Below are 22,505 nucleotides of genomic sequence, written 5' to 3'. Positions count from 1 at the left end.
TGATATTGGAAGTGCATCCTGTCACCTCATGATATATTTTTAAGTTCCTGGATCTGTGTTGTATGAAAATGCCTTCTCCATACTTCTATTTTTAACTTTTCTTCTTTTCTTTTTCTTCTTATACTCCCACCCCACCCCCTCCCCCTTTTTTCCTTTTCCTTTATTCTTTTTCTTTTTCCATCTTTCATTTCTGTTTTTTCTTTTTCCTTCCCCTCCCCTCCCAGTCCCGCAGCCCCCCGCCAGCCCCACCCAGCTGGAGTCTTGTGGCCAGTTGAGGCTCCTCAGTACCAGAAAGACAAGAAGCTGCTGGGGAGGGTCCAGCAGAGGGTCGCAGAGATGCTGAGGTGCGTTGCATCTGAAGCATCTTTCTAACGCTGAGAGACTGCCCAAGGTGGGCGTGCTTAGTGTGGAAAAGAGTCAACTAAGAGAGGATCTCACCAATCCATACAAACATTTCCAAGGGGTGTCACAGAATGGTGCCAGGCTCTGTTCAGTGGTGCCCAGCGACACGGTGAGGAGCAATGGCCAAGACCTAAAGCACAAGAAGTTCTATCTCAGTGTGAGGAAGAGCTCTCCATGGAGGGTGGCAGAGCTCTGAAAGAGCGGCCTGGGGAGGGTGTGGAGCTTCCCTCTCCGGAGACATTCCAGACCCACTTGTATGCGTTCCTGTGTCACCTGTTCCAGGTGACCCTGCCTTGGCAGTGGATTGGACTTGGATTCTGCAGAGGTCCCTTCCAGCCCCAGCAATTCTGGGGTTCTGTGATTCTGGGGCTGCGGGCGGAGCACCGGCCCCCTCCCGTTTCTCCCTCCCTCTTGCGTGTCTCTCCCTCCCTTTCTCCCGTCTCTGCCTCCCTCCGTCCCTCCCTCCGTCCCTCCCTCCGTCCCTCCCTCCGTCCCTCCCTCCGTCCCTCCCTCCGTCCCTCCCTCCGTCCCTCCCTCCGTCCCTCCCTCCGTCCCTCCCTCCGTCCCTCCCTCCGTCCCTCCCTCCGTCCCTCCCTCCGTCCCTCCCTCCGTCTCCTGGCGACGCCCGGGACGCGCCGGTGCCGGGGCAGCGCTGTCCCCGCCGCCGCTGCCATGAGCGCCCCGCAGCCCCGGTGAGTGGGGCCGGGGCCGGGGCCGGTCCGTGCCGCCCTTTCGGCGCTGCGGGAACGGTGACGGGCTCGGGCCCACGGGCGGCGCCGCCCTGCAGCCCGCTGGGGAGAGAGCGGGGCCGGGGGTGCCCGACCTGCCTGGAGAGAGCCCGGGGACCCTGGCCGGCGCCCCGGGGTTCCCCTTTGGTAAGGCCTTCCTCTGCGCAGGGGGATGGAGCCGTGGGGAATGGGCTGCTGGCTGCAGGTGAGTCCCTAGTTACCTGCCTTCGGACCTGCAGGTGTTGAGTTCAGAGGATCCGGACTTCCGAGCTGATGTCACAGACAAGCAGCGAGGAACAGAGAATCTCTGCAGGTCTCTGTGACAGAATTTGGCACATCTGGTAGAGTGGGCGATGATCTGAGTAAGCAAGCAGCGGTAGAACTTGCTCCTGGGCCCCACAAGAAATCAGTAGCAGAACACTCCTTTGGCTCCCAGTTCCGTGCGTGGTTGTGAGGCTTAAAACTTCCTCTGGGGGGGTGGATGGCAGACGGGTGCCAGGGAGAGCACAGGCACCATGCTGCCCTGTGACTCTGCCAATTAATAACTGAAGCTTTGGTGCTCTCTTACATCATTTATTTGGTGATCTCCGATTTAATTGCGCTGTGAAATACTAACTGTGAAGGTTTGCTTTACAAAACACATAGGATGCCCGCTGTGGCTTTGTCTTGATATCCTTCCAAATGAGTGAGAGCGGTCTTAAAATTTACCGTGGTACACAGCTCTGGCTCTGAGTGTAGGGCTTTGGGTAAGCTGCCAGCTGAGAACAAATATACTGTCAATAAATAATGGTGTCGATGATCATAGCATCATAGAATTCTAAATAACCTCAAATATAAAATTACTGACCTAAGAGTGACATGTTGTCACTGGCTGTGATGCCAGAGAAACAAACATGACACTCATCTTGGGAAGAGCTTTAGACATACTCCAGGAATCTACAGATCAGTCAGTTTAGGTTCTGTGCCAGGAAAATTGTCTGCTGTTCTAATAAAACACCAGCATTTTTAGAGAGAAGAATGAACAGGATAAATGGGCAGAGATAAAGGAGTCCCAGGAATACCCAGAAGAGGGATGTGATTACTGTGACACACAGGCTGTATAGAGCTGTCTGAGGCTGGTGCTTTCCCTTTGCTGTGTTTTTTCCTAACATGGATTTTGTCAGTTCTGCACTTCTGCCTGTTGCAGAGGTTTTAAAGGTGACTTTTGTGTGTGGTTCTTTAATACTGGAACCCTGAACAAGACAGCTCAGACAAGAGCTTCTCTTGTCCTTTTGTTGATACCAGGAGCAGGCTAAACGGAAGCAGTGGCTGCTTTGCTGGAATGTTCCTGGCCATCCCCAGGCACTGGTCCATGCCAGCATTTGTGGCTGCAGGAGGTTCCAGGGCTGGAACTCGTGGCACAGCCAGACCCCAGTGGGCCTGCTTGCATTCTTTACAATGATTTCATGGATGTTGGTTCAGGCCCAACACAATTCCTTATTTCCTCTAATACCCTTTTGAATATAATTCAATATATTTGAAGACCAGCCTGTTCATAATTTAAATGAGAAAATACATGTTCTGAGACTTTGGTGAAACAATAATTGCCACATCACTGTGTTCAGATGGGAGCTGCATTTTAACTAGCTGTGTGGTCAAGGATGTCTTAGGTGGAAGGAAGTAAATTAAAAGGAGTTGGATTGAGTTTCTCCTCTGCCTCAGCATGCAGTTGCCAGGTGATACCATAAATTAATACTTAGCAAAATTGGTAGAATCTGGTGGTTTCAAATGCAAACTCTGGATTAAAAAGGTAACATAGAACAGTTGCTATAAATACCAATATTTAACCAACAGGCATAAAAGGGTAACCTACATTGTTTGATTAAAGTTTAATTTATTGTTGGCAGCTACCTTTGAGGTTATTATTCCTGCTGTGAAACCTCATGTAAAATTCCTGTAAATCTATTATCTCTTTTCTTCAAAACATTTCTCCTTTCTTTCCTTGAATATGCTTTTGTGTGTGGCAGATCAGTCTAGCAATAGACATATAACTGAGTTATCCAGCTGAAAGGATGTAATAGAGGCACAGTGCATTTAAATCTACAGCCAAAGAAAACAAAAGAGTTCAGTCTCTTGTGTAACTTGAGCCCAGAGAGCCCAGAGATCAGGCTGAACATATTATGTGACATGTACCTGAGTGTGCAAACTGTACAAATGTGAAAGGAATTTGAGTATTACCAACTGCATCCTAGTGTCACTGACTTCTCTATTTGTCCTGTTTTCCAGAGGGTGAAGTAAGATATGGTTGTGCTAAGTGAAAAATATAACTGCTAATTATGAATACTTCAGTTTTTGTGTTCAGCTTTCACATCTGAGGTTCAGATTTTTTGAAACTTTGATCTTTGGTTACTGTGATGATGGTAGTGAGGCCCTGGCACAGGTTGCCCAGAGCAGCTGTGGCTGCCCCATCCCTGGCAGTTCTCAGGTCAGGCTGGATGGAGCTTGGAGCAACCTGGGGTAGTGGAAGGTGTCCCTGCCACCAGCTGGGCCCCTGGCAGAGCGGCTGGGGAGCTGTGTCAGTGCAGCTGGACTCCAGCTCCAGGCACACCACTGCCCTGCCCGTGGTCAGGGCTCATCCCAGGAGCTGCTGTGGGAGCTGCTGGTGGAGGAGCTGTCAGGGCTGGCCTGGCAGTCCCATGCTGCAGTGGTGGCAGTGCTGTCCCACTCTCAGCTCTGGGCCTGAGCTACAAGTCACGTGCTTCTGATACGAATTTCCAGGAGGCCGCAAGATATTGCTTTTACATAATCTGATGGGCATTTACCTGACCAAATCCAGGATGATTTACTAAGGCAGCATTTTGTCTAGCAAACTGTTGGGTAGCTCTGTTTAACGTAGACTGTAATAATTTATCAGTCAAGGGGATTATAAACATCTCCATTTTTTTATTGCAGTATTCTTGAAACCTATAACAGTCTTACAGACAAACACCTGGTTGGATATTTCAGCAATGCCAGGATAAGACGACATCTTCAGAAATCAGGACTGGTGAGACTGAAAAGTTTTCCTCAATTCTATATTCAATTCAAAATGTTTTTATGCTTTCCCCCCCCCCCCATATTTCCTTTTGCTCATTTGAGTTTCCCTCTGCAAAGTGTTTCAGTTTGCAGATATACAGCATCATATTGGTTCACTCATGGTTTTTACACTGTGAAATGTAAGCATCTTTGACTTGTTTAAATAGCTTCAGTGTTATTTTTCAGAAGTGTTTAATGGAAAACTGAAGGATTTCGTAGAGGTGAATATGCTGAACATTTTGTTAAAAAAACTGGTGCCCTCCTAGGTGTGACTCTTTTGCACAGACAGGTGCAGTAGGGCAGCAAGTGCTTAATCCTTTCCATCCTTTGGGCAGTGGCCCGTGAAGGGTAAGGCTGAGCCCTAGGCTATTAGAAATGTGGCTGCTGCTCCTTCCATTTGGCTGGTGGAGTTCATGGGGTCAAAGATAATTCAGTGCTGTAAGATGAGCTCCACACCATGGCAGGGGTAGAGGTAGAAACAAACCAAGAGGAGGAAGTGGTCCTCTGGGAAATTGTATTGTTTCAAAACATACTTTATTTCATCTTCTCCTTTTCAGTAACATTCTATTTGTGTATGGCAGATCTCAAGGAGCGGAAGAATAATACCAGAGAAGGAATACCGGCTCAATGCCATAAGGAGGGACCACCAGAGACACGTCCAGGAGTGCTTGGCTGATGCCATATATCATAAGGTCCTTGACATTGAGGTGTGCCCTTACTGAGGATGTGTGAGCCTTCTCAGGTGTTTCCTCACTGACAGCCAGGGGCTGCTGACTTGTGCTGGACTGTTTGCCATGTGTGCCCTCATGCTCCCCCGGAAGGCTCTTTCCTGCTGGGAAAAAGGACAGACTTTGTGCTTGAGGTTCCCCACATGAAACCTCCATGGGCCTCTCGTTGTCAAACCATGCTACTGTGAGAGCAGGCACTGTCCTGGCTTCCTTATTGCTTTTTGACAGCTCTCAGATTATGAGATGATATTCACAGGGCTAGTTTGCTTAAAAAAATCTGATAAAAACAAACTAGTTTGAACGTATTTACATATATGCTGTCTGAGTACAAAATCTGGGCACATTCCTCTGGGATATCAGGAATGGAGTTGGTTCCTACAACTTTACCAACTTTACCAGTGCTCAGTTGTTCCCTTGGTTGTGTGAATATATGCAGGTGAAATGCAAATAGATTCAATACACAGTAGTTTTATTACAGGGCTCAATGAGAGTAGTGGCCAGGGAGAAGGCATGGGACAAGCAGGACAGAAGCAAGAGTTCTTGCACACACTGACATCTCATGATGGCCAGTAATGGGATTTCTCTTCCTCTTATATTGATAGCATCATCATCAGCTGGGGAAGAACAGGAGACTTGATTGTTCTGCAAGGAAAGAGATGATGCAGCCAGCCAAGGTAAGGCTTCAGCACTGATGATGGGACTTGGCAGTTTTGCCTGTGTTTAGTAGTAACCGTGGGCCTGACCAGTGGTTCATTGAGACAAGTGCTCTGTCTCTGATGTGGAAAAAGTACAAGAAACAGGCAAGTAGAGGATGATCCTGCCCCAGTTACATCTCCTTTGTCCTTTGTCCAGAAGTTCAGGAGCTTCCATTTATGCATTTAATTCCTTCTGAATCTAGTTATTCTTCTACTTCTGCAGTGCTCTTGGTTGGGTGATTTAATAATGAATTGCATGAAATGGTATCTCCTTGCACTTCTGCATAGTAATAAATGTATCTGCTGTCTGATATGTCTGTTCGATGCTCCATTGTTCTTGGTATGACAAAAGTTATTAAACGATCTCTTTTTCCAAGGCATCTGTGGTTTTACATATGTTCTTCACATTCCTTCTCAGTTTTCCAAGCTGAAGGTGCTCAGTCTGAATTTTTCTTATGTGAACCACTCCAGGCTTCTCATTACAGTTGCTGTTTTTTTTACCTTTTCTCATTCTACTGTTTCTGTTTTGAAATGGGGAACCATACCAGAATGAATAATTCAAGATACATTCTCCTCCCAGTAATTCTAGACCTCTCTGCTTTTGACTGCTGATGAGCACTGAGCTCATGTGTTTGGTTGTTTGCCTCTCCACAGGATTTGGGCAGAACTAGCATGTGAGAAATCAAAGAGGTTTTAGGAGTCTTCATTTAGCTGTCATGTAGGTTGAACTTGATTCTCTAGTTATAGTCATGGAAATCCCAAAGAAGTCAATGGTTCTTCTCCCCATGCAATCACCTGAATTCATATGGGAAAAGTCATCCTCATTTTGGCAGAAACATGCTCAGAATTTTATTTCTGTATTAGGAACCTGATTGCTTTGAGAAGAGTGCCTTGAGAGGGTGGCTGCTTCATTGAGCAGCTGGTAAACAATGTCAGGTGTGTTAAACTGTAAATAGTACATCTGGAAGGAAATCATGGGGTAAAGAGAGGAGGAGATTTTCCTGAAAGACACTGGTCACTATGGAAATTGTGAAGGTGTAATTTGCTGATGGAACTCCTGTGGTAGGGAGTCACCCCATGGAAGCAGTGATTCAGGCACCCTGTTAAGGGATCCTGGGCTTGAATAATTTTGGAACGTAAACCAGAACTGCTTCCTTCAGAAAGACACCTGCAGACACCTGATCTGTGTGTGCTGTGCTGCCATGCTGGGATGCAGGAGCCTGGCTGGAACCAGTGGTGTAATTTAATTTTCACCTCATCTGTTCAGTGAATTCATCCGAGTCGCTCATCTGAAGAGAAAGGAGAAAGGCAGATGGCTGAGCAAGGGAGGGTGAGAGACAGAGCTGTCTGTTTCCAGTGGGGCAGCCATCCCAGCACTGGGTTGGTGAGATGAGAAGGTGGGGAGAGGCTGCAGTCACCGCAGGAAAGTGGCAGGTGCGCTCAAATTTAAAAAAGAAAGAGACCTTCAAACAAATCAAGAATTGTGAGATACACAGAAACAGACATGAATTGAATCTAGTGGGTCAGCAGCTAGAGAGAGCTGCAGGAAAATGAATCAGAGGTGGGGACAAGTCTTTTTGCTTGTCCCTCACATTCTCCCATGATTTTCTTTCTTTCCTTAACCAGCTGTTCCATCGGGTCCAGGCCAGCTGATTGTCACAGCTGTCCAGTGAAGGACAGATGTAATGAGACAGACATCACTGGTTTTGGATTCAGTGCCTCAGAGACATAAATTCCCTTTCTTTCAGATGGAGCGGTTGATGGGAGAAGTGTCCCACATGTACTCCCCACACCCCCCCGTCGCCCCCAGGAGCCACCACGCGCTCTGTCCCTTGGTGTCCGGAGAGCGAACTGGGCGCTCACAACGGGTGAGTCTCATCAGCTTCCCCATGGCTGCCATGGAAGCACAGACAGCTGAAAGTGTGCCCACGGACCTCAGAACAAAGCATTCACTGCCTGGGTCATTCTGGATTAGGGCCACATCCTTCATCACTTGAGGCTCATTTCCTGCTTGCTGGGTTGGGTTAAGGAATCTCTAGAAGCTAGTGTTGCAGGAATGGCACATCAGAACCTAGAAAAAACTACAAAAAACCTTTGCTGTCTGATAAATCTGCTTCAGTCTTTCCCTTTTAGCTGCCTCATGACCTCAGGCAGGCCAGTATCAGTGTGTTGAGCATTGTCAGTGGACACAGGGGCTGCAGACAAGGTTACGCATGTTGTAAAACCCTGAAAAAGGTGGGAAAAAGGTCTTTTAGAAAACAGAGTTGAAGGAATGAAATCAGACTGAAGCTCATTTCAGAAGGCTGTGTCTAGGAGCTCTGACTTTTGCTCTTTGTGAACAGCAAAGAAGGAGTGTTAATAGAATGAAAATATACTTGAAATGTAATAGTACTAAAGCCTGAAGTCAAAGGTCAAATATCTAGGTCAGTTTCAACTGGTTCTCTATATCAATAATGATAATTGATGCAGATTGAAGATAAACTTTTGAGTCCTGAATGACCTTTTTTTCATATAGAGGGGACCCAGACTTAGACTTGATTATGGTGATGGACGTTATTATTACCGAGCCAAGGAGCCTCCCTTCTCTAAGGTGGTGAGTTAACCTCAGTTAAACAGTGCTGTTGGATGTTAACATTTTAACTTGGTATTCTGAAGGGTATACAAGGAAAACATGAAATAAAACAGTCAGAAAAAGCTGAAAATTGAACAAAAATGCTACGTTTTTGTTGTGCATTCTCCCTGGGTCTGTGTGCTGAAGTCCATAGCACACTGCAACAGTTTCTGTGAGTTCATTGTGTTTGCTACAAGACTGCATAGTGAGGAGATAGTAGCAAACCTTGTATTTATGGCCAAGAGTTGTTTTGAATGGTCAGTTAGAGGTGCCTAAAGGGGTCTGGCTCTTTGGAGGCAGACTAGAAAATGTCATGTCCTCTAGGTACCTGTAATCACTCACCACTTCCAGATATCTCCATCGGGGCTATTGTTTTTCTTTGTGGCACTGCTCTGCACTGGAAGCTATACACTGAGATTTTGTCATGGTTTTCTTTCTCCTTTTGTAGAGTTCCTTGTGACCAAATACAGTTCCAGGAAATATACAGCAGCCCCCTCGCCTCCAGCCCCTTCTTGGCGGGGCTGCAGCAGGGTCTGTATCAAAGGCTTCCAAACACAAGTGCCATGCACTGGAACATTATCAGCAATTTGCCTGTGGGGTGAGGCTGTACTTCACTCTGAAAATAAACTGTCCCACTTTAGGGACAGTTTTGTAATATTGTTTAAATACTGTGGTTCCCAGAACTGTACATGACAGAGAACATCCCTTTGAAATGGCATCAACTTTTATTTAACTGTCCTTTTTCACTTCCCCTCAATTTTCAAGACACTGTCTTACTGGTTTAATGCCCAGTTCTTGATCACAGTGAGGAAAAATGTGGTAACTTACCTTTTATAGTATAAAATCTTTCTGCATACAAAATTTTCTCCCTCTATGTAGATTTTCTCTTATGTAGAGAGAGAGACAGCACCTGGTTGACTCTAGGAACTTTGGAATATTTTCAGTTGCAAGTCCTACAAGTTTTCATCATCACCTACAAAGGAGCTGCAAAGTAGCAAAAAATTCCTTTGTTTTGATGATTCCTTCTACTAAATCACACTAGTGGGCTTAAAGATTGAGAGTTAAACATGGTCTTGATATATTTGCAGTTGCTTTCAAGTGATATTTGGACTTGTCTTCTGTTCTAGAAAAACATAATATAATTGGTTTTGTGATATGCATTCCATGGGGTGAGAGGGCTTTGGAGTGGGACTGTGATCTGCTACCACTGGCTGGCAAACACTGTGTAAATAGCTCCCTTCTGATCTGTGTTTGCTGTGTATCAGCATGGTCGTGATTTTTCAAGAATTTGCTGGTTGGTCTTGTTTATGTCTACTCAAATTATGGGTGATTTAATGGTTTCCTTAGTGCTCACAACTGACAAAACAGTTGTGAGCACAAAATCAGATGTAAGTTCTGAGAACATGATGCAGAACTCAGAGCCACAGCATGCAGCGTTTACAGAACTTGTTCCCTAGTAATGTCTTGCTCTTATGGCCTGTGGTCCATTTCATTCTGCAAGAGGACTAAGTCTCTGTTCAGATGAGGAAGCAGCATTTTGAAGCACATCTTGTATAACTGATGCCAAGTGATGTTTCTGTTGGATGGCTGGCTGCTCTGGGGATGTGCTGTCCAGCTGGAAGGGAGCAGCAGTGCTGCAGGGCTGTGCAGGGTGCTGTCTGAGATGAGATCTTGGTGGCGCTGGGGCCAGGGCTTGGTGTGCAGTGCTGTCTGTATCTCTGAAGGTGACATTTTCAAGCAATATGAATGTTGCCTTGCAAATTAAAAGAAAGTGGTTTAGCACAGAAATATTTTCATGAGCAAAATTTCAGGCCCTGAGTCAGGAGCTGTTTCAGAAGGATGCCTGTTGCTCGGTCTACCAAGAAGTCAGACCATGGCCAGTTCCATTTGCTCGGGATCTGGTTTTGCAGAAGCTGTGTCATGTCATTAAAATGTTTTTCCAGGGGCAGAGCAGTGAGCTACAGTTTAGGAATCCAATGGATTACATGTCTGGTGCGTCACCGTACCGGCCCGCCAAGCGTCGCCGTCGTGCGGCGCCGGTGCCACCGCCCCGCCCGCACGTAGGGGACAGGTGTATCCCTGGAATCAGGCGTGGGCTGCCCGTGGAGAGATGGTTTCATCCCACCACTGGATTCAATGAGCAGTTTTTGATCAATGTGAGTAGTCTCTGTCCACATACAGGTGTATTGCATTCCTCGCTGGTGTGTTTGCTTGATGCTGAAAGATGCGCATACCTACTTTGCATAAAGAAAATGTATAACTATTAAAATATATAATTGCTATGCATGTCCCTGTAAACTAAAACATTCGGTGTTTTTCATCAGTTGGGGAGAAAAAAGGCGCTGAACAACAATGTAGATTAACAGTTATTCAAAGCCTGCCACTTCAGTCAGTCTGATCCTGTCTCTGGCACCAGCATCTCAGGAATTTGTGAAATGCCTTGAGTCTATGAACACTGCATCTGTCTCCAGCCAGTTTTAACTCCTGTAAACAAAGTTGTAGGAACCCTGGACTGGGTGGGATGGTATGGGTCATTAAACCTGGTCCTTGAAATTTGGGTTTTCAGTTGGAAATGTATCCCACACCCTCTGCATGTTACAAACACTTCCCCATTTAATCAGCTCACCTCTTGTTATAAAAGCCTGGAAGTCTCAAGTGTGGGCTGCACAGATGTGAGCTTTGTTTTTGCCCCTTGTTGGAGCTGGGAGCTGAAGGCATTTCTGTGCATTTTCTGCTGCAGAATACCAACGGGTTCCCCAAGTCCCCATTATGCAGCAACGCCCTGGTCACCATGATCTACCTGGGAAAGAGTAAGCATGTGTCACTCCGTGATCACAAGGATGAAATCAAAGTCTATCAGCAATACTGTGGAACAGAAAACATTTGTGTCTATAAAGGCGACCTGTTGGAAGGAGGTAAGGATGGAGCCAGAGAGTTCACATTGATTGTGGCAACATCGTTTTTTTGCTAAAACTTTGCCCTGACATCAGAATGATTACAGCTCAGCTTGGTCAAGATATATGCATCCAGGGATGTTTATACCATCTGCCTCCACATTAAACCTGGATCTACTGTCCCATGATTGAAAGTGAGGTTACAATTACTTTTGCAATGATGGTAGAAGAATTTAGAGAATTGATTTAACAAAATATTTGTGGCTTATGCTAATTATCTCTAGAGATATATGGTTAATAGAGCAGTTGTAGTAATAAACTGTCCTTAAAAGGGGGTGATCCGAGTTGCTAATACGGCTTAGTGAATGTTGCTTCTTATTCCAGAAGGAAAGGTACATAGTGAGAGCCTGGTTCCCATCTCTTTTTGGGAAGTGTGAGTGCAATTTCATCACAGCAGTAAAAGATGAATTGTGTTCTGGAGAACTGGACATAGGAAATGGCTGGGAGACTCTGGTCTTTGTCCTGCTCTAGCAGTGAGTGGCCAAACTGACAGTGTGACATTTGTCCTAGCTGTCCCACCTTAGGATTCTGGGGCTGGCAAGAGCCAGGGCTGTGTGTGTGGAGGGGTCGAGTTTAACCAACTGTTGGACAGACCTGAGAACCCCAGTGCCTGTCCACAGAGGGCTGGCTACTGTGGTGATGCAGTTAAGATACAGCAGTTGCTACAGGCTGACAGTGAAGCACAATGTTTTTCTTTGAACCTTTATTTCTGTAATTGCAGATACCTTCCAGTTCATCTCTAAGAGGTACCTCGGTTACCCGTTCAGCCTCACCTTTTATCTCAACGGGCTCCAGGTTGACAGGCTGAGCTCTTGCTGTGAGTACAGAGGCTTTCAGAGTAAGAGGCCTTGCCGGCTGCGACGCAGAAACACCTACTTCAGGGTGCTCCATGTGGCAGGAGCACCTCCTTGCTACAGGTATGGAGAAAGTGCGCTTTGCTCACAAGGACTTAGCTTAGAGAGTTTCTAACTCGTTTCTCTTCCTTCATCTCCCCGGCTCCACGCAGCTCTGTGGAGCCTGCTCTGTTTCTCAGTGCCCCGTGGAAGGGGCAGGGTGGGGGTCACCTGTCAGGGTCTCCCATCCTAGGGCACCAGCTCAGCCGGTCCCCGTGGTGTGTGCACACAGTGGGGACACTGCTTGTGTTGGAGCACGGGGCAGCGGCTCTGGGGTGGGCTACATGTGCCACCCGCGTGGCAGTGGAATAAATACCGAGCATGCTGCTCAGTTAGCTGGGCTTTCCAGAGGCTTTTTTGTGATAATTGATTTTTAAACATCTCTGCCTCTGAAGTGAGATTCTGTTGTAATAGTCCTAGCTTCAGAATAAGGCAGCACTGAATATTTGTTATGGTTCAGAAACCAAATCTGTGCAGAAAGGTCTTGGGCAAATGTCAGTGCTGTGACCAACAGCTGTGATTCTGCCAAGAGGCTTTAATTTTCATAAAATCTTCCTTTTCTGTAATTGTTAATTCAGGCCATACATAAACTTACGGAGATGTGGATAATTTAAAATCTTCTGTGTTATTTTAATAAATAATTTTTAAAAGAGCAGCTAGCAGTTGGAACAAGAGACTCTTCACAGAGGTGTACTCTGTTCCTTCAGGCAAGGACTGAGCTCTAGGAAAAAAATGCTAGTTTATTGTACCACAGTCTAACAACAAACATGATTTATGTTCATTGCATGTTCAAAGGAGTGAGAAGCATCTGAATTCAGAATGCCTATAGTGGCTATAGATTTTAGGAAATGCCTCAATCTCAGCTTTTTGTGATTTCTATAAAGATATGAAGTGAATTTTCAGAATTTAATAGTGTCCAAAAACTGGATGAATTAATTCCTAAGTTACTCTCCCTTTCTGTCCCCCTTTCCCTCTGACTCTTAGTGATATCTCTCTTTTCCTGCCTCTTATCAATCCAGCCAACCTTATCTCATGACTAAAAATCATCTCCATTAACCTGATTTTCCCCATAAATGACAACTATTTTCACACCCCTTCAGGCCAAGTGCACTTGGGTTTGTTTTCTGCTCTATGACATACATGGAATGCCCACTCTGGTTCCCAGTAAAAGTCCCAGTTGATTTTCCCGGGTGGGTCAAGGCTTTGGCTCACAACGAGGTGATGCTGCAATGATTTCTGTACCATGCTGCAAGCCTTGCTCTGAGACCTTTCTGCTGGCCAAGAACCAGCAATTCTGCAGAGCTCCTGACTGTGAGAGAGAGAGAGGGAGCATATCACTCCATTTTATACAAGAGAGGCAGTCTCAACAACTCATTCAAAATGCTTTGTTTTCCATCTGTTTGGGTTTCTTTTAAGTAGGTAAACAGAACAGAAACAGAAAATTACCAACTTTCAACCTTCTTCTTCCCCCACAGTTCTTAGACCCAGCAGATAAATACAGAAACCCCCAGTCTTACCCTCAGTTATCACACTACTGGGAGTTACAGCAGGATCTGGATCCAGAACACATCAGAGCTTGTCTGCCTTTCTCAGTGGTCCTGTCTTCACAGCCAATGCTCCGTGCAGCTTCAAATTAATGGGCACTTGTATTAATTTTGGTTCTGTTTGTATGTCATTTGTTGCCTGTCAGTGTAGGCAGCATTACTGTCCTTCAAGGAAGAACTGCATCTGTGTTGGGGGAGCTCTCAGGGATTTCAGGGTGCTTCTCCTGCGAGCCATTGTGGCAGTGCAGAGGCAGATGGGTGCTTGGTGTCCCTGCAAATAACAAGCTGAACTCGCTATGTCTGCTGCCCTCTGTTGTTCAAAGGAAGAAAAATGTGATACTTCCCAATTTGCTTTATTTTATAGGTGCTTTCTTGCCATGGGTCTGGACAAAAAGCTATACCCTCCCAAGAGGAAGATTAAGTACTACACGAGGCCGCACACGTGCTCCTGTTCTCCGTACTGCGCGCACAGCGAGCCCTGTGACAGCAGCGTGGTGCCCAAATCCATTGAAGGCTCAGTGTCACTCACCATACCCAGCCAAGAGGAAAGCGTGGAAACTATTGATGAAACACTCGACTCTGAAGAGGAGTGCAGTGAAGAAGAAGGAGAAGAAGAAGAAGGAGAAGAAGAAGAAGAAATGGAAGACCAATCTTTTGTGGAGACCGAAGGCACCACTCAGGAAACCACCAGTGAAAGTGGTATAGTATTCCCAAACATGAGCAGGGGATGAGAAATGGGAGGGGATGGTTCTGGAGAAGGTCTGGGATTGTGGACTACCAGCTTTGACTGGGGCGTGAGAAATGTGGTGATGTCTGTATCTGGGCCACAGAATTAGAGGGGCTCCTTTCAGCCATGCAACAGGATGAGGTGGTTTGCAAGAGCCAAGAAAGTGAGTAAGGAAGGGTGGTGAGTCAATGACTCAGGTTCCCCCAAGCAGCTGTGCCTGCTCCATCCATGGAAGCATTCAAGTCCAAATCAGACACAGGGGCTTGGAGCAATCTGGGATAGTGGAAGGTGTACTCAGCTATGGAGGAGGCATCAAGCTCAGTCTCTGCCTTTACTTCCTCCTTATCATAACCTTCTTTGGAGGCAATCACATTCACAGAGAGATTTTAATTCCTACTTCCTATTCCTATTTTTGCTTTCACAGTTCTGCAGTGTTGCTACTCATCTGACAGTCGTTAGTCCCTCCAGATGTTTGTTTGGGATTAACGAAGCCTTTTTCCTTCAGGAGGAACTGCCCTTCTGACAGAGACCTCACTGCCAACACTGCAATTGGAATCTCAATTGATTTTTAATACAGAAAAATAAATCTCCTTATTCCCTTAGTTCTCATTGTCTTGGTAATTGTTTGTTTGCCTGACTGGTTCTGCATCAGGAACTCTTCATTTCTGTCCTTGGTGTTCTGTCACTTCCATACGTTAAAAGCCCCGATGGAAGGAAAGGAGGGCAGCAATAAAATCTGCCGAGTGGGGAATGATGGCCACAAGGGCCAGCTGGCGTGGCAGCAGCGCAGCTGGCCTGCGTGGTGCAGTGTGCCCCTGCACGCGCAGGGAGCCCGCGGCAGCAGGGCAGCTCTGGATTTTAGGTGGGAATCCCCGACATCCCTGTGCTGTGCCTGGGATGTGCAGAGCACAGCTTGGGGGGAAGGGGACCTTCTCTAATGCATCTGCATGAAGAGGGTTTCACCTCCAGAGCCAAGCAGAGTGCTGTGAAGGGCCGGGAGCTGGACTCGAGGGTCCATGTGGATCCCTTCCAGCTCAGCTGACTCTGTGATCTACCAGATGTCAGGCTAGTGCCTGCCTGAATTCCAGAACGTGGATATAAGAGTGGTAATTCTGTGCAGGCTTTGTTTGCACTGGGTTTTCCCCTGGGTCCTGGAGGAGCACGTTAGAGCACTGTGATAACAGAATGCCTCTGCAGTGCCCTTTGGCTGGAGTTCATTAAATTCATTGAGCTTCTAAGACACTTCTTTGCTATTTAGCCATGTCAATATACATTTATTGTACTTTGCAGTATAATGTATTACCTTTCTCCAGCTTTCTCAATTGCTTGTAATTTTTTTCATCACATCCAGTTTTTCTCCTGTTATAAGAGATTCTTACATTTAATTTCTGAGTTTTCCCAGCTCTAAATTTTCACTTTCCATGGCTGGTAACTTTGTTTATTTTTGTTTTAATGTATTACTCATACCTTTAGTTTTGCTACATTTTTGCTACTCTATGAAAAACACAATGCTTTTTTATGATAATATGCTCTTATAATTCCTATCTGTGGTCTTAGATTCTCTCATGGCTTTAAAAAGACAGTTCAAATTCAAGGGCAAAAGGAGATTAATGATGTTAATTAATATCAACTCAGAATGTTAACACTGGCTCAGTGTTTCTATCTGCTTTAAAAGAATTTTTTAAATTGTGAATTCTGTTTCCTGTCTCACAGTACAATTCTTCTATTTTAGAATATGATGAAGATTTTGAAGCAGATGAAGAAGTTAATGAAGAGAGACAGACTGATGATCAAATGAATAGAATGTCAAAGTCATCCTCAAATGATAAAAACCATAATTTAGACTATGGAAAGGAGAATGAAACCTCATCTCAGAAGGCACTGCAGGCCTCTGACAGCGAGAAAGATAAAAGTGGCAGATATTCTGATGACAGGGACTCTGAAGATGATCTACCAGGTTAGTTTTGTTCATAACAAGGCTTGGAGAAGCTGACCTGATGCATGTTTTACAGTTTGCGTGTGTCCAGTATGTATGCTGAGTCTGCATATGCCCTTCCTACTGAAATGCTAAAAGACAGCTGTTTTATCTGCTATTAATGGTGCCACTGAAGTGCAGGCAGCCCCCTGGCAGTGAGACATGGGCCTTTGCTGATCTGTTCGGGTGCTGAGATGGAAATGGAGCAGGCAGCAGGCAGCAGGCAGGCTCCCAGAACCTTGGCAGGACACAACCCTCCATGCCAGCAGGCACTCACAGTGGGAATCTGTGACCCCTTACACCTTCTGAGGGTCCCAGGAGACCTGACAGGCCACCCTGGGTTATAAAACTGCTGTCTTTAAGGGCCCTGAATATGGCCCTAATTTATTTGGCTGTGCCAGAGATCTGGAGATAGTTAGATTGTCTGAAGGGAAAGGTGATGGTGCTGTGCAGGGCTGGGAGTTGGACTTGATGATCCTCGTGGGCCTCCTCCAACTCAGCTTATTCTGTGATTCTGTGATTCTGTCTGTAGAGGAACCTGCTTGGGTTTCCTATGATGGAGCAGTAGTACTCGGAGTGGGAATCTTTAAACGGGGCTGTAAGGTCTCTTGGTGCAACATGTTTTTCAGAACATGCACTTCTGCATGGATTATAGTTCTGACACTTTTATTTTCTTTGCCTGACTAGATTTTTTGGTCTTGAGTTAGACCAATCTCTTCTTGAAGCCATGTAGACTGTGGACAGCAGCAAGGCTGTGCAGCAGTCAGCTCTGCTGCTCAGCTCACTGTCAGATGAAGAATTATGGCCTTTTTTCCCCTCAAATTTTCCATTTATGAATTTAATATGATGGTGCCTGTTTGTTTTTTTCGAGGAAACAGTGACCTTCATCTCCAGTTCAACCTGAAGGGTTTACACATGGTTTTGGAGATCTTTCTAATATTCAATGAGTTAACAGAAAGGCACTGAGGGATTGTTGCTGTGGTTGAAGTCTTTTATCTAATGAAGCTCAAGAGTCTGTACTAAACCCTGTCTGAGCCATATTTAGAGGTGCATTTGGAGGTGTATTTCTATATGATTGATAGAACTACTCTATAAATCTTTGATTTATTTCTATTATCAGAAAAAACCCCGCTACGTTAAATGGCTTTAATTTTAATACTTCATACATCTGGGCAATGTTCTTCTATTTACACTTACTGTAATTTTGTCACAATATCCTCAGATGGTATAATTCAGAGAATGCTGTTGGATGGGATTGTGTCCCTTTGTGAGTGCCCAGTGAATGCAGAGGTTTAGTGACAAATACTAAATTAAAATTTGCTGTTTTCAGAGAGGAGGCCTGCAGACTCTGTCTCATCCATGAGCACTCAGTGCAGCACTGAGACGGACTCTCAAGCTGAAATGAAAGCAGACCATGTGAATTGCAAAGAGGACTGCAATATCAAAAGTACATCTGATAGTGCAGCACCTGCACACTGTGGAAATGAGAATGGGGAGAAGAAACTGCTCAGAGTGGAGGAAAATCAAGAGAATTCTGCACTGGAAAAGAAAGGAATAGATGACGCAGAAAAGACAAAACCAGAAGATCTAACAGCAAGGGAAGATACTGGAATTTTTCATGAAAACATAAGGGCAATGCAGCATCAAAATCCTGAGGTTAATGGGGAATTCAAACAGACTGGGTCAGGAGAAAGTAACATGAATGAGGAGGAGGAATGTCCTCCAGTGCCTTGGGAAAGCAGGGTATTGAGCAAGGAGGATGGCAACGAAGAGGCTCCTTGGTGTGAGGAAGGAGGTGGTGAGTACAGTCCCTCTGCACAGCTCTGCATGCCTGTGCTGCTCTATTTGCCTTGCACTCATTCGTGCTGCAGCATGGGGAGCTGCTGGAGCTGCTGTGGGCTCAGTATCCCCTCAGAACATTAACAGTGGCTCAGTGTTTCTCTGCTAGTGTTTAAAGTCCAAGGATTTGTCCAAAAATGAATTTTAAACCATTTCAAAGCTGAGCTGGCTGAATGGCTTCTATTCCCCTTTTGCTCTTTAATGGTTTCTCTTTCTTGCTTCCTGTTTTCTTTGTGATAGTTTTTGAAGACTGCAAACCAGTCCAGGAGAAAATAGCAAAAGCAACTGGAAATGATCATCCTGTGAATTCTGACCCTGAGCCTGGTGATTTGTGTGCCAATGAGGAAGAAGAGAATGCAGCAAATACAGAGCATGGTGCCAGTGGAGGTAAGATTGGCTGTCAGTCAGAGACAAGGATTACCTGAAGTCTTTTAATGGAAGTGTTTGCCCTTTGCCTTTCCTTTGGCTATCAAAGTCTCCTTGTGCTTTTTTTCTTACCTAACTTGTAAAAAATCAGGTGATGACTAGCTGGCATCTGTAGTCGTGTATAATTAATGCTTTTTTGGCCGTTAAAGGGTTCTAGGAGAAGAATCCAGGCCATGAGAAAACTGTGAGTCAGAAAATAGCTGTGGAAAGCAGGGATGTAGTGAGGTACCATGTGCTTCCTGGTAGTGTGCAGCCTCCTTGGGAAATGCCTTGGTTCCCAGGGGCAGGAATTAACCCTGTACTATTCCCTGGTATAATTACAGAATCCACAGGAAGCTGAATGTTCTTTGTCCTTTCTGTGCATATTTCACATGAACAATTTGTCAGCTATTTCTGACTTTCTGAGTGTCACTGTCAAGCTTATAGGTGTTGCACACACAGACAAACTCCAAGCAGGTAGGGAGGGAGGCAGAGCAGGCAGGACAAGCATGACTGGCCTTGCATCAACTTTTTTAGTTAAATTCTTTATGCCAGATGCCAGAACAGCAGTATTAAATCATGGTCAGAGTGCAGGGATGTGATGAGCAGCAGCACAGCAAGTTCTCTTCGGGTGCCCAGGCTGATGTCCCTCATGGCTGGGCAGAAATGGCACCTTTAGCACTCACCTTGTGAAGCATGTAACACTGACAGGATGCTGAGCAAACCAATGTTTGATTATCTCCCTACAGCAGCAGATGGAAGGCTCCTGGCAGAAGGGAGGAGAAGCCGGGATGTGCAGGAGGCAGCAGGACAGGCGGCACGAGCAGGGGAGGCGGCAGGGCCAGGACAGGCCCCGGAGCAGGACGGGGCTGCTGAGGGAGATGCTGGCAGCGGAGAGGCCGCAGGGAAAGCTGCAGGGGCAGGGAATGCACTGCCCCAGGCAGGCACGGGGGCTGCGCTGGAGGAATCCGCACCTGAGGAGGGCACCGTGGCACAGGAACAGCCCAAAGGAAAGGGAACGGCGCAGGCAGTGGAGCTGGGCACAGAGGGGTCACCTGGGCAGCAGGAGGTGCTGGTGGAGGGGATGGACAGAGAGGTGGCACTGGGAAAGGCAGCAGCTGGGACAGAGGGGCCAGCTGGGGCACTGCCAGGGTGGGAGGCAGACAGAGCCGTGCCCCAGGGGCAGGAGGGGGCTGGGGGCACCAGTGAGGAGGAGGCTGCAGACGAAGGCCTCAAAGGAGCAGTAGGGCCCCCAGCCGAGGAGGAGGTGGGCGAGCCAGTGTCTGAGGCAGGGGAGTCCCTGGGGCAGGGAGGGTCTGCAGGGAAGGACACGACAGTGGGTGCTGTGTCAGAGGGAGAGGAGGCTGGGGAGGATGCTGATGTGGCAGCAGATGGGAATGCCAGAGCTGTGGGCCCTGGAGGAAAAGAGGCTGTTGAAGAAGACTTTTCTGAAGGGGGGGGGGAGGCTTTGGGGAAGCCTGGGGTTCTCTGGGAAGCACTAGGGGGTACGGAAACAGGAGAAGCAATGTCTGGAGGGGAAGGGTTTGTAAAGCCAAGTCAGTTTTCCCAGATGAAAGTGTCAGAGGAAGAGTGGATGGAGATGGGGAAAGCTGTCCCAGGAGCTGCAGCAGCACTTGAGAGTGCTCAGGCTCTCCAGAGAGTGGAGGACATGATGGAAGAGTCTGTGGAGCCTGACAAGGGTCCTGTACTGGAAGTGGCACCTGGGTTAGGGGCACTCGGGGGTGCTCGGGGGGATCCTGTCACTGAAGGGTTATCACAGGTGGAGGAGACACTGGCAGTGCAGGAGGAGGAGGGTGCAGCAGAAGCACTTTGGAGTGGAAACCCATCTGAGGGCAGCAAAGCAGAGACAGAGAGAGCAGTGGAAGGAAAACCCGAAGGAGAGGCGGTGGGAGGGTCTGCAGGGGCGGCCGGAGCGGGCTCGGGGGACGAAGAGGAGGCCACAGATGGAGCAGCAGGTTCGAAGGAGCCGGCAGCTGGGACAGAGGGGTGGCTGAGGTGTGGGCAAGGGAGAGGGAAGGGGAGCCGGGCCGGGGCGGCGGCGGCGGGGCCGGGCGGGAGCCGGGCCGGGGAGCCGGGGCTGGTGGCCATCGCTGTGCTGGGCGGCCAGGCCGGGCCGGGAGCCCTGCCCGGGGGGCCGGCAGTGCCCGGGGCTGGCGGGCTGGGCACAGGGGCGATGGCACAGCCGGGGGTGACGGGGGCAGCGGCAGCGTCGGTGTCGGCCACGGGCAGGGCGGCGGGCCGGGAGCCTGGCGGGGCCGCGGAAGGGCCGGCCGGGGCACCTGCGGCTGCTGCGGGGAAGCGGGAGGCGGCAGCGGGGCCGGCCGGAGCCCAGGGCCGGCTGCGGGAGCCGGGCACGGAGCCGCCCGGGCCCCCAGGGCACCGAGAGGGGCTCGGAGCGGGGGCGCTGGGGGAACAGCCTGGGGCAGAGACCGCCCCGAGCGCCCCCGGGCACGGGGGAGTGGCAGCGAGGGGGAGAGGAGCGTCCGTGGAGGGGCCGTGCCCGGGCACCCGGCCACCGCCGGCAGGGACAGGGACGGGGACGGGACCGGCGCGGGGCAGGCACGGGCGGCAGGAGCAGGGCATGGAGCGGGCAGGAGGGAAAGCCGCGGGCGAGCAGCCGAGTGCCCCTGAAAACACGGGAGAGGGCGAGGGGGCCGCTGTCTCGGCGAGTGGCGGGCCCGCTGCTGGAGCCGGGGAGCAGAGGAAGGACAGTCCCGTCGGAGGGAGCCCGGGTGTCCCGGCAGCCGCTGACGGGGGCGAGAGGAGCCGCAGTTCCCGTCAGGTGAGTCCTGCCTAGGGCAGCCACTGCCCCAGCAGTGCCCAGGCTGATGATTCCTGTCAGAGACGGGATACACCACCTCGTCCCATTCCTTATCCGTTCCTCAAATGTCTGCTGATGGTAGCTGGGTCAAGGGATGATAAATCCTTTTGAGTGGCGGCTTCTGCGTTGTTTCCTATTCCCCAAATCCCGTGCAAATAAATCCCTTTGCTGTGGCACTAATTCTCACAGCCCCTCCGCCCTCCCTCCCCTCCGGGAGCGTGTCGCAGTTCTGGGGCATTGGGTGAGCCCTGGGAGCACTCGGCTTCCCTGGAATCCGGCCTCTCCTTGTAGGAGATGTCACAGCAGTACCTCAGCAGCTCCGAGTTCAGCACGTTTTCTCTGATGTTTGGTTGTTGTTTTGTAGGATAGTGCTAACCCAGAGCCACTCATCATGTCCTCAGAAGAGGATGGGGAAGAAACTCTGCTCTGAGCTTTTCCTGCAGCCCCTCAGTGTTGTGTCCTGCCACACGCACTCAGCTGGCCGCGGGTTTGTGCCGGCTGGGGTGTCGCTCCTCTCTTCACCCTGTGAGTAGCGCAGCCACCTGTCACGTTTCACTGGAGCAGCTCCTCAGCGTGCAGCAGACAACCGAAACAAGATTGTGTCTGCCAGCCCGGGAAACAGCACTCCTTTGGATGGATGAGGACAGTAATCACAAGGATTGTTCCACAGCTGTCTGCCTTGTTTTTCTTGAAAACCAGAGAAATACTGGGCTGGCTGAACTTCCCTCCTCCCCTAGGCACCACTTGCTCCTGCAGGCAGGCAGGGCTTTTATCCTGGGATCTTTCCCACCCCGTGCCAGGGGAGGGGACCCCTCCTGCATGCACAGTGCCCCCGTGCCAGGAGTGTGTGGGGGGCTTCCCTCCCCTTGGGCATCCAGGCTTGCTGCTGGCCACGCTTCAGGGCATTCTCAGCACGTGGAAATGTGGTTGAAAGTTCTTAAATCAGAACAATTCCAACAGGTATTTGTAAATGCTTAAAGCTGGGCCTTCTGCTTTTGCTGGAGTCACTCAGGAGTAGTCAGTGGAGCCTCAGCTGAGGCTGCCAGGAGGGTAGTGAGTTTAGAGTTGTCTCAGCCTGGCTGCCCTTCTCTGCTACCCAAGGCTCTTC

General features: G+C 48.4%; 1 protein-coding gene across 4 annotated transcripts; it reads left to right on the top strand.

Annotated features, from left to right (window-relative positions):
• Positions 1-314: 314 nt before the first annotated feature.
• On the top strand, positions 315-21,754 carry ERICH3 (glutamate rich 3). 4 transcript variants are annotated; one of them, XM_054515686.1, is made up of 14 exons: positions 315-344; positions 4,062-4,155; positions 4,766-4,891; positions 5,515-5,586; positions 7,356-7,475; positions 8,123-8,200; positions 10,162-10,374; positions 10,959-11,133; positions 11,894-12,089; positions 13,974-14,308; positions 16,069-16,293; positions 17,642-18,109; positions 18,391-18,537; positions 19,305-21,754. In XM_054515686.1, the coding sequence occupies exons 1-14, from the start codon at positions 337-339 to the stop codon at positions 21,371-21,373; spliced, it is 4,326 nt and encodes a 1,441-aa protein (XP_054371661.1). In that variant the 5' UTR covers positions 315-336; the 3' UTR covers positions 21,374-21,754. The 4 variants fall into 4 exon arrangements, with proteins under 4 accessions (XP_054371661.1, XP_054371662.1, XP_054371660.1 ...); XM_054515687.1 differs by lacking the exon at positions 315-344 and adding an exon at positions 1,027-1,094 and having other exon boundaries at positions 4,766-4,876; XM_054515685.1 differs by lacking the exon at positions 315-344 and adding an exon at positions 1,027-1,094 and having other exon boundaries at positions 8,123-8,197.
• The last annotated feature ends 751 nt before the right edge of the window (positions 21,755-22,505 follow it).

The sequence above is a fragment of the Molothrus ater genome, chromosome 9, assembly GCF_012460135.2.
Source record: "Molothrus ater isolate BHLD 08-10-18 breed brown headed cowbird chromosome 9, BPBGC_Mater_1.1, whole genome shotgun sequence".
NCBI classification, from domain to species: Eukaryota; Metazoa; Chordata; class Aves; order Passeriformes; family Icteridae; genus Molothrus; species Molothrus ater.
This window is presented reverse-complemented; position numbering and strand designations above follow the sequence as displayed.